Source organism: Toxotes jaculatrix, chromosome 15, assembly GCF_017976425.1.
Source record: "Toxotes jaculatrix isolate fToxJac2 chromosome 15, fToxJac2.pri, whole genome shotgun sequence".
Classification (NCBI taxonomy): Eukaryota; Metazoa; Chordata; class Actinopteri; family Toxotidae; genus Toxotes; species Toxotes jaculatrix.
In genome coordinates, this window is record NC_054408.1 from 19,984,464 (window position 1) to 19,998,336 (window position 13,873).

Consider the following 13,873-nt stretch of genomic DNA (forward strand, 5'->3'; position numbering starts at 1 on the left):
GAGAGAGAGATGGTGCTTCTGGTTTTCATTAGGGCCAATTTTCTTATCTTTTTTCTCTGCGCTTTCTGGAGGCTCAGACTTCATCCCCTGCAAATGCAACGTGGCACAGGCCAGCGGAGGAATGGTAAGGTGCCGGCTGCAAGGCACGCATCCCCTCCCAAAGTCAGAGAGGGAGGAAGGAGAGGACCACAACACACAGAGACAAACAATGTGACGGACGCGTGTATCAGGTGTTCATTCACATGTGGTTCTACATGTGTAAGCACATTGATGTAAACGCTGCATGTGTGAACATTTGTGCAGCTCTTTCATTGTGTTTTTGTGCATATTCATGCACTCTCATATATATATACTTTTGCATTTCTATGAGCTTGTATTTAGCATGTGCATTTGTATTTAAACATGTAAATCCAGTATGTGTTACTTTCTGTGCATATGTGTACAAGCATTGTTCATGTGTGTGTATGTGTGTGTGTGGGTGGTAGATCTATGAGCTGTAAGACAGGTTTGTTGCTGTCCTGTGGGAGATATAAATTGTCCAATAGTGCTAGAGCCTCGGGGGATTCATGACACCAGGGTCTGACGTGATACACACCCAAACTCTCCTTCTGCTTCACTTTATATCTTTGGACCTCTTCCATTAAGCAAAGAACACTGATTTAAAACCTACAATTACATAAACAGGACACACACACACACACACACAGTACGAGCCTCTTGACAAGCATGTTCACTCAGATGCATACATGTACTCCTGAGCAAACAAACATACCAAAACTGTCCCAAAGACTGGTTCCAGATTTTTTTTTATGTCAACAGGGTGGGTTGGTTTAACTGACGCACAGTGGATTACTGATTAAGTTAAATATGTGCTGACTGATTCGACTGAAATGCAAACGGAATATCTCCAAGTATTTAGGGGGCACTCTGAAAGAAATGGCAATTTTGGAGGAAGTAAATGTCTAAGATGCTACTGAGTTGCATTATGGGAACTGAGTGAGAAAGTGGTCTAGGTGAGGAATACAAGTCAGGAGCCTCTGATGCATCAATTTTGACCATTCTATTTAAAAATTTTTCTCCTGAGAGTCCACCAACTTTAAAACACTATCTTAAATTGCTGGAGCAGGCCTTTGAAAACATCAAATGTTATTGTTATTAACATGTTTTTAACAGTCTGAGGATAATCTGCAACACATCAGTACTGTGGTAAAACAGGACATGTTCACTCTTAGCTCTCAGTTACTGCTGTAATTAGACCACAAACAGAATATGCTGCTGATAAAACAGATATCAACAAATATCAAATAACAAATCAAAATCAAAATCCCAGAATTCCAGTCTGTTATAGCTGAACTAGACATTCAGCCATTTCCTGGTATAAAGCAAGAGTACATGGCATTTGCTTTTTTCAAATCAATTTCAACATTGAATTATTAGCATTTATTGTATTTACTTGGATACCTCTAATGATCGCGCTCAGCCCATCAACCACTGTTGTTAATTATGGAAGGATCTGTATAATATTCATTTCATCTCTCAGGAGTCATTCAAATCCGTTTAAAGGCGTTCAAATACTGGTTTCAGTTATTAGCTTTTATATATATTATGCGCTACTACTATACTCTTATTTCTGTATTAATACCCAGGCATACTGCACTAGCTATTGGCTTCAGTGATTGACTATAAATAATGTCTATAATATGATATATATCAGCTGGTTGTCAGCAGTGCACATGCAGACAGAGGGTAGAAAGAGGAGGATGAGGAGGGGATAAAAGAATAAAAAGCAGAGAGAGTGAAAGCACACAGGGGTCTGGGGCGCATTAATGGGCTAAGGTGTGCTTCCGAGGGCTTGCGTGACGAAAGCTGCAAGGAGAGGAGGCTTTTTTTTTTGGCTCAGGCCAGATGGACACGCTGTCACAAAAATGAGCTCATCTTCAAAGAGTGCTGGAACCAATCCAGACCTGCTCCGTGCTAGCTGCAGCAACGTGTAAGAGACGTGTACATGTCTGCGGTTAGTTTGCTCGTAGGCCTTTTCAAGCTTTGAATGTGCACGTATGAATGTGTGAGTGTGCAAAAGGTTATAAATAATCCTAGACAGTGGATCTAATAGCTATCAGGTGTGGCATGAGGAGGAGAAGCTCCCTGCCCACTCAGCAGCTCCCGATAGACCATTTGACAAATTGTTTATTGCATAGTCAAAGGCTGTCAAAGAGTATGAGTATGAGTTCTCTATAAAGCATCAGGTGATATCACTGTCTTACCTGAACGCAGCCAGATACTCTGCATCACCCATGGGAGGTTCCAGTCCTCCAGTAAAGGCCATGTTCACATTGAAGCCTACACCTGCTCCACTGCCCACCTAGAACGCATAAACACACACGGATACAGTTTTGACACATAGCTGGGTCCAGGTGGGCAGGCAAGCAGAAAGACAGACTGGTGGTCTGTCTCACCTCGTCAGGTGCTCCACTGCCTGGGAAGAAGTTTCCATCATCGTAGCGATGCAGTGACAGGTAAAGAACACTGGGGTCAGCGTAGAAGGCCTGCTGGGTGCCATTTCCATGGTGAACATCCTGGAAACATCAAAAAAGGGACAGGTTAGGGATAAATTAGGTCAGAACTTTTGTATTAAAGAAGCTGACTTGCAACAAAAGGGACATCAGATGATTTGGAAAATGAATGAGTTTCAGGGCGATCAACTCCTGCACCTGAACTAAGACCAAAGAAATGACACACAGAGACTGTAATACTAGACTGTCAAGTGAGTATCTAAGCTGCAGCCTGTTGTGATGTTTAAAAAGGATGGTCAGCAGGATTCAATAAAACACTCAACTTCAATAGTTATTCACTTTTGCAAACAGCATGACATCAATTAAATGACCTCAGTGTCTATATCCCAAGAATGCTTTAATACGCCGAACCTAAAAACGTCCCTGTTAGCTGGAGGCAGAGTGGCATGACAATGAGTTTGCTAGCTGCACTTAAAGTCCCCCTGTGACAGACAGACAGGAAATGAAAAGGCCCTTCAAAGACTTTTGGGAATGGCCATGACAAGCCAGGGACGCCGCTGAAGAGCACCACTCCTGGACATGACCAAGGCTCTGTTATACCCTCTTATGAACAAATTTGTTTCTCCTTTTGAAGAAAGGGGCCGTGTCTGACCTAAATAGCAGATCTTTAAAGCCCATTCTCTCTCACACAAGCACAGTATATGGGGCCAAGGATGGTGAGCTATTCTAACAATGCATTTATAGTTTTGACCTGTTGTGGACCCAGTGGTCTGATGGGAACATATACTTGAGTATGAATGTGGTTTATATTACAAGATATCCTGCAGAACACTGTCTGAAATATAAAAACTACAGAAAACACACAACACAAAAAGAATCCGCCAGCTAGTCCTGTGCTTAATAGTTCATAGCTATAGCTGATCTAAGTCCCCTATACCCTAAACTCTAGAATAAATGTATGTTTCATTTGCAGTTATACTAGTTTCACAGTAGGGAATACAACTTTTATCAAACCACCGGGAATACTCTATGAGCTCAGAGGAAGAGGTGGTTGTACACATTAGATATAGATAGACAGATAGACAGACAGATAGATAGATAGACCCATGGCGTCGCCTGGTGAACTCACCCAGTCCACAATGAGGATCTTACTGACGTTGAGCCTCTGCTGCAGGAGCTTGGCTGCGATGGCGACTGAGTTGAAGTAACAGAACCCCCTGAGAATGGGCAGTGAGAGAGGACATTAAGTGCTATTGACAGTGCTATTAACTTCCAGAAGTGATTATATTGATTGTAAGTTCAATGAATACTGCACTAAGACACGGCATTGCAGCATATCTGTCTGTTTACAAGACTGTTGTTTACAAGAGGTGTATGGAAATTTCTGCTAAGGTTGCTATGATACAGGCCAGGTCAGATTTTAATTTTTTTAATTTCTAATTTACTTACATAGGCGTGCTCTCCTCAGCATGGTGTCCAGGTGGTCGAACTACAGCAAAACCATTCTGTCAGGAAAACAAAAGTAATTCGCACACAGTTTCATAAACCAGCATAGTCCACTGAAGTTGGTTGTGTCGGTATCTTCTTTCTCTGTGATAGGCTAGAGGGTCAGATGATACATACGATGATACATATCCACTCTCATGCACAAAAATGCACACAAATGGAAAGAACATTTTCTCAATCTCTTATTTAAGGAAAATTTAGACAAGATTGGGTTGTACAACAAAAGCACATATTAAAACACCACAAAAAACAACACAAATTCATTCAGTAATTTAAAAGAAAATTGAATTTAATCTCATGATCTCCCTTCTACAATGTGTGTCAGTCAATACCAAACTTAACACTCTCACAACAATATTATAATTACTCTCCAAAAAGGTCACCATGCCTTAGTTTGAGATTTGGAACTGTTTCTCACAGGCAGACTAATTCAAAAGTGTGCACACACAGAAACAGATGCTTACATTGGGTCAGTTAAGGGGAGCTTTGTTAAGGCAGGGACCAGCGGGACTCCCAGCAAGTGTTTTTGGGGCTCCCACTGCTATGTGGGGACATTAGATAGATGTTCAGGCTGATGTAGAGTGAGGCAAGCCGGGACTAATGATGTTGAGTCAGCTGCTGAGGATTAGCAGCCAGCTGGGAGATTATTGTAGAGATAACTACCTTAGCTGGTTTTAGGACACCCAGTTACAGCAGGTTGCATAATACAGGATGTACATAGGTGAGTGAGAGACAGTGTTTGTCTCCGAAGAGGAAAAATATCAATGGATTAAAATAGACGTGGGGAGAGGAATAGAAAGAGCAGATGGGGAGACAGAAATGTGTGAGTCTGTGTGTGTGTGTGAGTGTCTGTGTGCGTGCCTTGAGTAGATTTATTGCATTCTGTGGAGTTCAGAAAGTTGTTGGTCCAGGTGGAGTTTGGTCATTTAGATGTGGAGGATCCTCAGAGGACCATCTGTATGTGTGTAGGCATGTGTGTGTGCACAATCATATGTACACATGTGCATGTATGTGTTAAGAACAGGTTAAGCTGAGGGCAAGTCAATACCTGTGAACTTTAACCCTAGTTGGAGCGAGTCCATATCGTTCATGTTAAAACTGAGCTCTTCCTCTCGGGGAGTGCAATACATTTGATTTTCTTTTTAAACTGTGATTTTACCAACCACACAATGGGCTATATAGAAAGACCAGACCACTAGTTCTTTATAGTAATTTTGCCCACGTGCACAGGAGATTCTGAGTGCCAGCCAAAAACCACGTTGGTATTACTATAGCGTGCTACTGTCTCTCCAAGGAATGTCATTAGTCTGTGGTTGGTGCTAAGCTAACGCTAAGTGCGACGGCTGCTCTGCAGGTGGCTGTGGTGTAATACTAATAAAGCAGGCCTGTTAGTGGGGACTGTTAGTGTTTCCAGTGACCATGCGCCGGGCCTCCCTGCTGGGTTCAAACAGTAAGCTGCCATTGCCACAGACACAGGAAGGCTGGCTGGTGGGCAAGGCATGATGGGGGTGGGGACGCCTGTCTGGGAGGCGCTAACGAGACATTGGGATAGACGGTTCTGGAAGGAGGTTTCTCTTTTCTTGAGGTGTTTGGAGGATGAATTGTGCGTGTTGGGTGTAACAAAGTTTGATTAATCCATTAGTAATACTTTCAAATAAACATTTACATCACTCTTAGTGATTCATAGAGGTCTGCTTCCTATTCTATGTGACTGAAATGTAACACAGCAAATGTAACTCAAAATTAAACCCTTCAAAGTTCTAGTCACGGACTTATTTTGGTCCATCTGAGCTTTGTTTCATGTTGGCTCCATTTGCAAAGTTATTAAATGAATTATTCACATAAAAAGGCCACACAGACAAACACAGAACATCCTTTAGTTATTCCAATCCCTAAAGAATACAGCCGTAACTTTCATTTGACAGAGCATCCAAACAAACCTTCAGTTCTCCTGATGCCACTTTGAAGACCAGCTCCACCACTGAACCAACAGCCAGACGAGCTGCGCTGGATGAATGGACCTCATTCCAAATGGTGTCGCTGTCCACCTGCCAACATATACACACACACACACACACACACACACACACACACACACACACAGTCATTTGTTGTTTATATCATATTTTTCAAAAGGAGCAAAAATATTCAGCTTTGTACTGTTTTCCATTTATTTAGGAGCTGAGGGATGTTTGATGATGCGGTCTACAGAGCTTCAGTGTGACAACTATTGTAAAACAATGAACACATTTGAAACCATTTAGCTTGTAAAACAACAGAGAGGGAATATATGAGGCAGTAAGACATACTTAGAAGTTTAATCATACAGACAAATGGTCAGATCTGCATGTACTGAATCAGACTTTCTGAACATTTATTTTACCGCAGCAGAAGAAGCTGTTAAACTGTTAATCACTAAATACAGTCTGAATTTGACTAAGATGAACATATGAAATGTTTCTTAATTCACAATGGGTTAAGCCCTGTCATTAATCGTAATGTCATATACAACAATTTTAAAAGTTAAAAGAAGTGGCATGACTCTTCTCAGTTCTAAGATTTCGATGAACTGAAGTGGAGCAAAGTTTAAGAAAAGCTTGGCCTTACTGTATTTATTTATGTATTTTATAGAGTGAAAATAAGATTTCAGGATTGATTGTGTGTGCGTGTGTGCTTGAGTATGTTCAGACACAGGGCAACCATTCAGTGGTCAAGCCTGATTAATGCTGAGGCACGGACGGCCCCTCAGCCACAATCACAACAGTATATCCACACACATACACTCACACACGCATACAAGCCAAATGGACCACAATATTCTGTGTGATTGATTGTACGCAGGGCTATGCACAGGATAATATACACACCCTACATCAGGCATGGCAGATACTGCAGGCAGATGGAGCACATGATAAACACAGAGAGAAGAAGCTGGCAGAGGAAAAGAAGAAAGGGAAGCTCCACGTGTCAATGTGTTTGAACTGTACACACATGTGCGGAGCGGCCGGTGCCAGAGCTGAGGCGAGGCTTTCTGATGTAAACCCGGGGCTCTTCTACTTTGAATATGTTAACTTTAACCTGCCATTCTGTCAGACAGCCGGCTTTTTCATCCACGCTCACGGCCTTTCAATCAGTCAACTGGCCGAGTGGTACATTAACCCTCGCTACTCAGTCAGCCCCTCAAGTCCTTCAACCAGTCAGTGTGTTAAGCGACTCAACAGCTTTTCAGCCAGCCGGCCCACTTTCCTCTTGTCTCTAGTGACGGGAGTGATCAAGGCTGGAGGAGGACTCCATAATAACATCCACAGGGAAGAAAAAAAGGTTCTTTTTAAGTTGTGCCAAGAAAGACTTTGTCATGAAAGAAAACTGAGCAGCACTTACCATAGGCTAAAAAACTAAAGAGGAGGAAGTGAGGAGGTATAGAGAGCAGTGTTGATGAGTGACTTATGGAGCTGAATGTGTGGAAATAAACAGTGAGTAAGTCAAAGACAGTATGTAGTAGCCGAACCTGTGATTGAGCGAGTGAGCAAATGAAGAGCCAAGTGAGTGAGTGAATGGGAAACTGAATCATATATACAAGTCAGGTTAATGAGCACAAACAGATGCTGCTCTAAAGCAGCATGCGGAGACTGAGTGGTTTATTATTTCCCATGTTGATGTTAGTTTTGCCTCAAGCCAGAAGCGGGACACAAGCTAGTCAGGAAAAAGTGAAAGGGAAGCAATGTGTGTGTGCATGTGAATGTGTGTCGGGGTGTGTGTGTGTGCATGTGTGTGTGAGTTTGGGTGTGTGTCAGAGGCAGAAAAGAGCGGGAACGTGCTGGTATGACGGAATGATGGTTCTCCACAGGCTGACAGCCTAATTTCAGCCCCCTTCCTCTGTGTGTGTGTGTGTGTTTGAGTAACTTGTATATGTGTGTGTGTGCGTGTGTGTGTGTGTGTATGACAGGAAGACAACAATTTAGTCCCATTTGCCATTATAAAGAGCAGAACAGAGCAGCGCAGAGCTCAGGCTCTTCTTGTTCCCACCACAGCAGCAACACTAAGCCCCGAGGGAGAGGAGAAGGAGTGAGAGGGAAAGAGAAAGAGATAGTCTGAAGGTGTTGCATGTGTTGTATACAGGCAATGTACGTATATGTTGGGGTAAGTGACAGGGTGCTGGGTCCGCCTTTGAATCACCCCAACATTGTGAAAAAAATCACAAACACACACACACACACACACACACATACAGGTGTCCGGCTGTCCTTACTGTCAATTTCAAAAGACAGCACTTCCTGCTCTGTGCAACCATCTAAATCACTGTCGTAGCACACAAAGATTCCAAAACACACTGGTATGCACACAAACAAAAACATACCCCCCACCCTACCAACACACACACACACACACATACACACACACATACACACACATACACACACATACGCACACATACGCACACATACGCACACATACACACAGCTCATATGCTGAAAACATCTGGCTATAATTATGAACATGGCGGAAAGGCAAGCAACAGCTTTTGTTGCCTCTGGTCCTTGAGGGGCGGCGTTTGTGTGTGTGCATGCGAGTGTGTTAAGAGTGTGCGTGTGCGTGTTTTGTTTGGTGGAACACGAACAAATGGGACTATTATTTATGGAGAGACAGAGTGGGCAAAGGAAACACAGTTATTATACTACTATTTGATGATGCTGAAACTATGTTTATTTGTTTCATTACAAAGTCAGATGGAGCAGCGCCAGTTGGGTATTGATTAGATTAACACAATGCAGTAAAAACAGCAACAGTCTATTACAACAATTTTCCACTGAATAAACCAGTGTGACTAACAGCGGTAATTTCCAAGTAATATCAGGTGCACAAATTACAAATACTTAATTAGACTGTGAATATTTGTAAAATGACTTATGTGCAGTTAGAAGCATGAATTTATTGGTGACTTACCCCTATGCCTCCACATGGTAACCTCACAAACATGGGACTCACTGAACCTGAGAAAGAAGTAAAGAAACTGAGAACCAGGAAAAGCAAAAGAGAAACTGATAAAGAAAGAGTAAAAGGTTAGGAGGTGAAGAGGTAATATCGTGGACTTGCAGGCAAAAACGGGTGCATGACTCCTGAAACTGAGCATTTGACTTTCTGACCTAATCTTAACAGCGAGAGTACACAGGGGCATGCTTTAATTGGGTGAGGTGAAGAAAAAAAACTTGACTTCACAATCAAACCCCCTTTGCCTCTCAGGGGATCATGATTTTAGGCCAGAGAGGATCTGATTTGTCATAGAAAAAATAGTAGACTTGATGAAAAAAACTTGATTTGATTAATTTTAAATGTAAACTACAGTGTAAACTTTTTGTCATGTCTAACAGATGAAACGTTTTACTTCTGAGGAAGCATCAGTGTACTTCCTCTGAATTTAATCTGTTTGACTGCTTTACCAACATGGTTATGTGTTTTTAAGAAATGTTGCCACATAAAAACTTAACTGCTCAATGTCTCAAAACATTAAACTGTTCTCAATCCAGTGCTGACAACCGGACTAGTGTAACGTTTCATGAGTACATGAGCAGACCTCTGAAGCTCAATGGGCAGAGCATGGCACGCGCATTACTAAGGTTAGGAGTCCAAGTCTCACTGAGCTACTTGCTAAGTTGCTAAAAATGCACGAGTTCAACAGTCTGAAAAAACAAAGAAACAGTCCTTAGCAGATATGTAACATGTTGTATATGAATACTTTAATCCCTGACTAGATGCCACCTTTGCGGTTTTATTTCAGTTTGCATTTTCACTTTCTTCTTCTCCATTTCTGTGTACACAAACCCACCTGCGTGCTGAACCTTGCACAGCAGTATCTGGTAATACTCCTGTGTAAGCAGTAATAATAAGGGGAATTTATGTCTTCGCTGGAATGAAAGCTAAGACGACCACTGGGGTTTGCCCCTTAGGTTTTAGCACTCTCACACACACAGAGGTTGCTTTGGCTACACCTGCTCTTAAAGCCACAAAGGCTAGGCCTAAGTGACAAAGCAGCCTGTGCGACTTTTTGTTTAACAGCTTCAGCGGGTCCTCACCTGATCGTAACACCTCCAAGACTTTATTAGATTGGACCGTTTGTTATGACACGGTTTAAGCATTAAAGCAGATCCCTTTAACAGACACTGCAGATTCACAGCATTCACATGACAAGCCAGTGGGAGACTTAGTCTGCATAGGAAGACAAAGTTACTGCATATAAATATGTAAATCTATATGTGCAGTGTGTTGTCTGTGTTGTCTTTGCATTGTCTTTCTACTATTTGCCAAACTGAGATTGTAACAGGTATGTCAAATACTTTGAAACACTATGAATGTCAACATTGGTTAATGTCAGTGGTGAACCCTCTACAGTTTATCAGACCAGTCTAGTGGGAAATCTGTTCTGTAGTAGAGCACATCTAAATTAAGTGTATTTGTCAATGCATATGTGTTAAGGTGTATCTTACAGTCCAGTTTCTGTCGCAGTGGGTTAGTTCCATAGAGCAAGACGTGGGCTTCAGAGTGGACTGTTTGTAACTCCTCCAGTGAGGCCTTCCTACCACGGATACACTGCACACAGCGTAGAGCAGAGGAGAGAACAGAAAAAGAAACAGATAGATACATCTGATTGAGTCTCCACTCTCACCATTCAAAATGCCATAGTTACCCACAAAGAGAGTAAGAGCAGAGTGAAGTGCTGCAAGTCGTCACGTTGTGTGAAGTTCAGTGAATACAGAGAAGCTCAGTGGTGTCTGCAAGTAAGAATTTAGGAGGGGAGCTAATTCTGGATCATTCTCAAGCCATAATCTCAAAGTGTGTGGTTTTCATTGGTAAAGCCAAGTGGCGACAGAAAATGACTGAACACTGCCCCCTTCTGGTCATGACAATGACCTGCACTTGTGACTTGGAATTGATCTTAAGGACAGTGGTGAAAAAACGTCTTTTCAAATAACTAAATAGTAAAAAAAAAAATAAAATAAAATATACAGCAAATTGACAAAAATAACACAAACACTGCTAATATTTAATCGCTAATTATAGCATGAATGGTTGTTGATAGATTGGCGTCCTCTCCAGAGAGTACCAATCACCACCTCTCACCCAATGTCAGCTGGGATTAGCTCCAGCCCAGGCCCCCCACTGCAACCCTTAAAAAGGATAAGCGGTATGGCTAATGGATGGATGGGTGGGTTGCTCATTATAGAACGCCAAAATGTCTAAAATGTTGCATCCGTATACATAAAGGTGATTTTATTGCTACCGCTCAATGAATAAACCATTTTTTATTTAAAACAGACAAGGATTATAATTTACCTCTGAATGCTGGATACTGATAAGTTTGTTTAATTCTTGATACGTCACTTACAGACGCTGTGGGACAGGACAAAATTGGTTGCCAGGTTGTTTTTTAATGTGATTTATCAGGTGCTTGCTACTTTGGATTGAACAAATCTGTCTTCCCAAACTGGACAGACACTATGTGCTCAAGACACTACAAACAACTGATCAGATGAACTTTTGTAAACGGGAGTAATGAAGATTTCAATACAGTGTTATCCATCATTTGCTGTGTCTATTCCACTCTGTTTCTTTGGAAGTGATTACCTCTGTGTTTAAGTGTAACTTTGGCCTTACCTCACAGTGCACCCTAAGGCCTGTTTCCTGAAGTCGGGACCAAATACTCTGGATGCGACCAGCGTGCTCTGGATGACTGGTGGTGTTACCACACATACACTGGTGCTTCTGCATCAAAGAGTCATATACCAGACCTGGAAAATACACACACACACACACACAAAGAGCTGTCATGTGATTATGCATCTTTGACAACAATATTCCTGTAAACACACTATAAGACATTAAGTATGATTATCTGTTGCACCTGCTGCATCATAAACAGAGGGTCATGTGGAGATTGTCAGGGGCAGAGGACGCCTAGCAACAGCCCTGTGCATATACACAGCCACTGTATGTTGTCTCATTATGCAGTGTGTTTCCAGGAAAAGATTTCTTCTAGCCTGCAATCAGTAGGGTGAATGTGTTTCTAGACTGTTTGCTTAACTACTCCATAATGGATTTCTGTGTGAAGGCAACAGACATACAAAAAAGGAAAGTAGAGATTCATATTTAGTAAAGTGGTGTAAAGTGTATTATTATTATTTTTGTTTTGAACAGACCTGTAGTAAATCGAGGCTTGGAAGGTGGCTCCGGCACTACCATGGGGAAGGTGGCTGAGGCTGGAGATGACTGAGCCCTGGAGAGGGGACGGTGTCCAGCAAAGCTGACTGATAAGCCGGCTGCTTCCATGGAGGCTTGGTACTTCCTCAATTGGTAAATCCGCTGCTGCTCTAACAGCAGAGCCTGCTGCTCTCACACAAACACAGTGACATGTACAGTGTCAGAGTTGGACTGAAATATCGTTCTCTTGCCAGAAGATGGCACTAGATACTTACCAATTTTAAGCTGCTATACTATAGAACATACACAGGCTGCACTGATAACGGTTGATATTGTGTTACACAGGGAGATACTAGTTTTCTTTTCAATTACAGAGCAGAAGCAGCAAACCACTTGTATGGGGTTCACATGACAACACCACAGATTTCCAAAAAGGGTAGTAATGCAGGAAAATCAGTCTTATTTTTTGAATGACAGGTTATTAACCCTGAGCTCATACAATACATTTCATGTGAGCCTTCAGTTGAAAAGACTATTCTTCCAGCTGTCTTTTGACAGGAATAATGAATACTATTAATCTAAAACCACTTTATTCTCAACTTGACTTCACATAATAATTATTCTCTTCATGTGATTTTAAAGGATGCTGCCTCAGACACTAGACAAAGAAATCAGTTAGGTTTTTGAACATGTTCTTACTCATGATTTTGTCTAAAAGCGTCTCATGTAGGCGCTTGGAAAGTATCTGTATGTACATGAGTTAAATATTTGGGTTAAATATTTGCTTTCTCCTCTCAAAAGAGGCTCACCATGCAGTCCTGTTACTCTGTCTGTTGGGCGTGTCTGCTTACCCTATGGGCGCCATGGCGACAGTGAGAGGAGTGCCTGATTGAATTTGGCTGAGCGGACAGGAGGGATGGGCAAGACAGATGAGGACATGGTGTCCTGACTGTGCATGGGCGTGCATGTGTGTGGCCACAGACAGACTGCGCGCCATACAGAGACAGAGAATGTATGTTCAATGCATCCATGGAGAAGTAATGCAAAATTGGAGACCTGTGCATTAGTAGGTTTTTGTGTGGGTGTACAGAGTGTATTTTGAAGGCATCTATGTGAATGTATATACAGAGTCTTGCTAGGGAGTAGTGTGAAGGAGTTATACATGCCCTAAGCTGTTAATAAAAACATTACTTTGCATTAGCCGTATATGTATATGTGTAGCATGTGTTTTTTGTGACATAGGAAAAAAAATGTAAATATAGCTTAAATTATTCCAGAAAGTGGGCTGGACAGTCAGTCAGGAAGATCGAATGTAGAGTGTAATGTTTCAGTCAGTCACTAGTAGTGCCATCTGTCACTGCCGTCAGACTGTTTTTATTTGCCTTTTATTTTATTTATGAGGAGTTTGCCTGAAGAATTGGTACAAAACTTAGGCATCCAGAGAAAAAGAAATCTTGTTATCGTCAGTTTGAGACTGAATATATTTATGATGAGATAATGTAACAGACAGAATTTGATACCAGCTTTAGATGAGTGCAAGAACAAAATTTGCTGACCGATCCGTTTCATCCTCTTAGTTTTTCATTTTTACTCTGTAATTTCTGAAAAGCAGATTGAACTTGTGGAATCTGCATTTAAACTGACTCTAATTTCACACTCAG

General features: G+C 41.8%; 1 protein-coding gene across 3 annotated transcripts in view; it reads right to left on the reverse strand.

Moving 5' to 3' along the window:
• Positions 1–13,873, reverse strand: part of hdac4 (histone deacetylase 4) — a 116,329-nt gene that overhangs the window by 18,784 nt on the left and 83,672 nt on the right. For all 3 annotated transcript variants that reach the window (XM_041056668.1, XM_041056670.1, XM_041056669.1), the window contains 9 exons: positions 12,212–12,398; positions 11,670–11,803; positions 10,502–10,604; positions 8,964–9,010; positions 5,960–6,067; positions 3,963–4,018; positions 3,643–3,730; positions 2,457–2,576; positions 2,265–2,362 (listed from right to left, as the gene is read on the reverse strand). In XM_041056668.1, the coding sequence (XP_040912602.1) occupies positions 2,265–2,362; positions 2,457–2,576; positions 3,643–3,730; positions 3,963–4,018; positions 5,960–6,067; positions 8,964–9,010; positions 10,502–10,604; positions 11,670–11,803; positions 12,212–12,398 (941 nt within the window). The remainder of the gene's footprint in view (positions 1–2,264; positions 2,363–2,456; positions 2,577–3,642; positions 3,731–3,962; positions 4,019–5,959; positions 6,068–8,963; positions 9,011–10,501; positions 10,605–11,669; positions 11,804–12,211; positions 12,399–13,873) is intronic.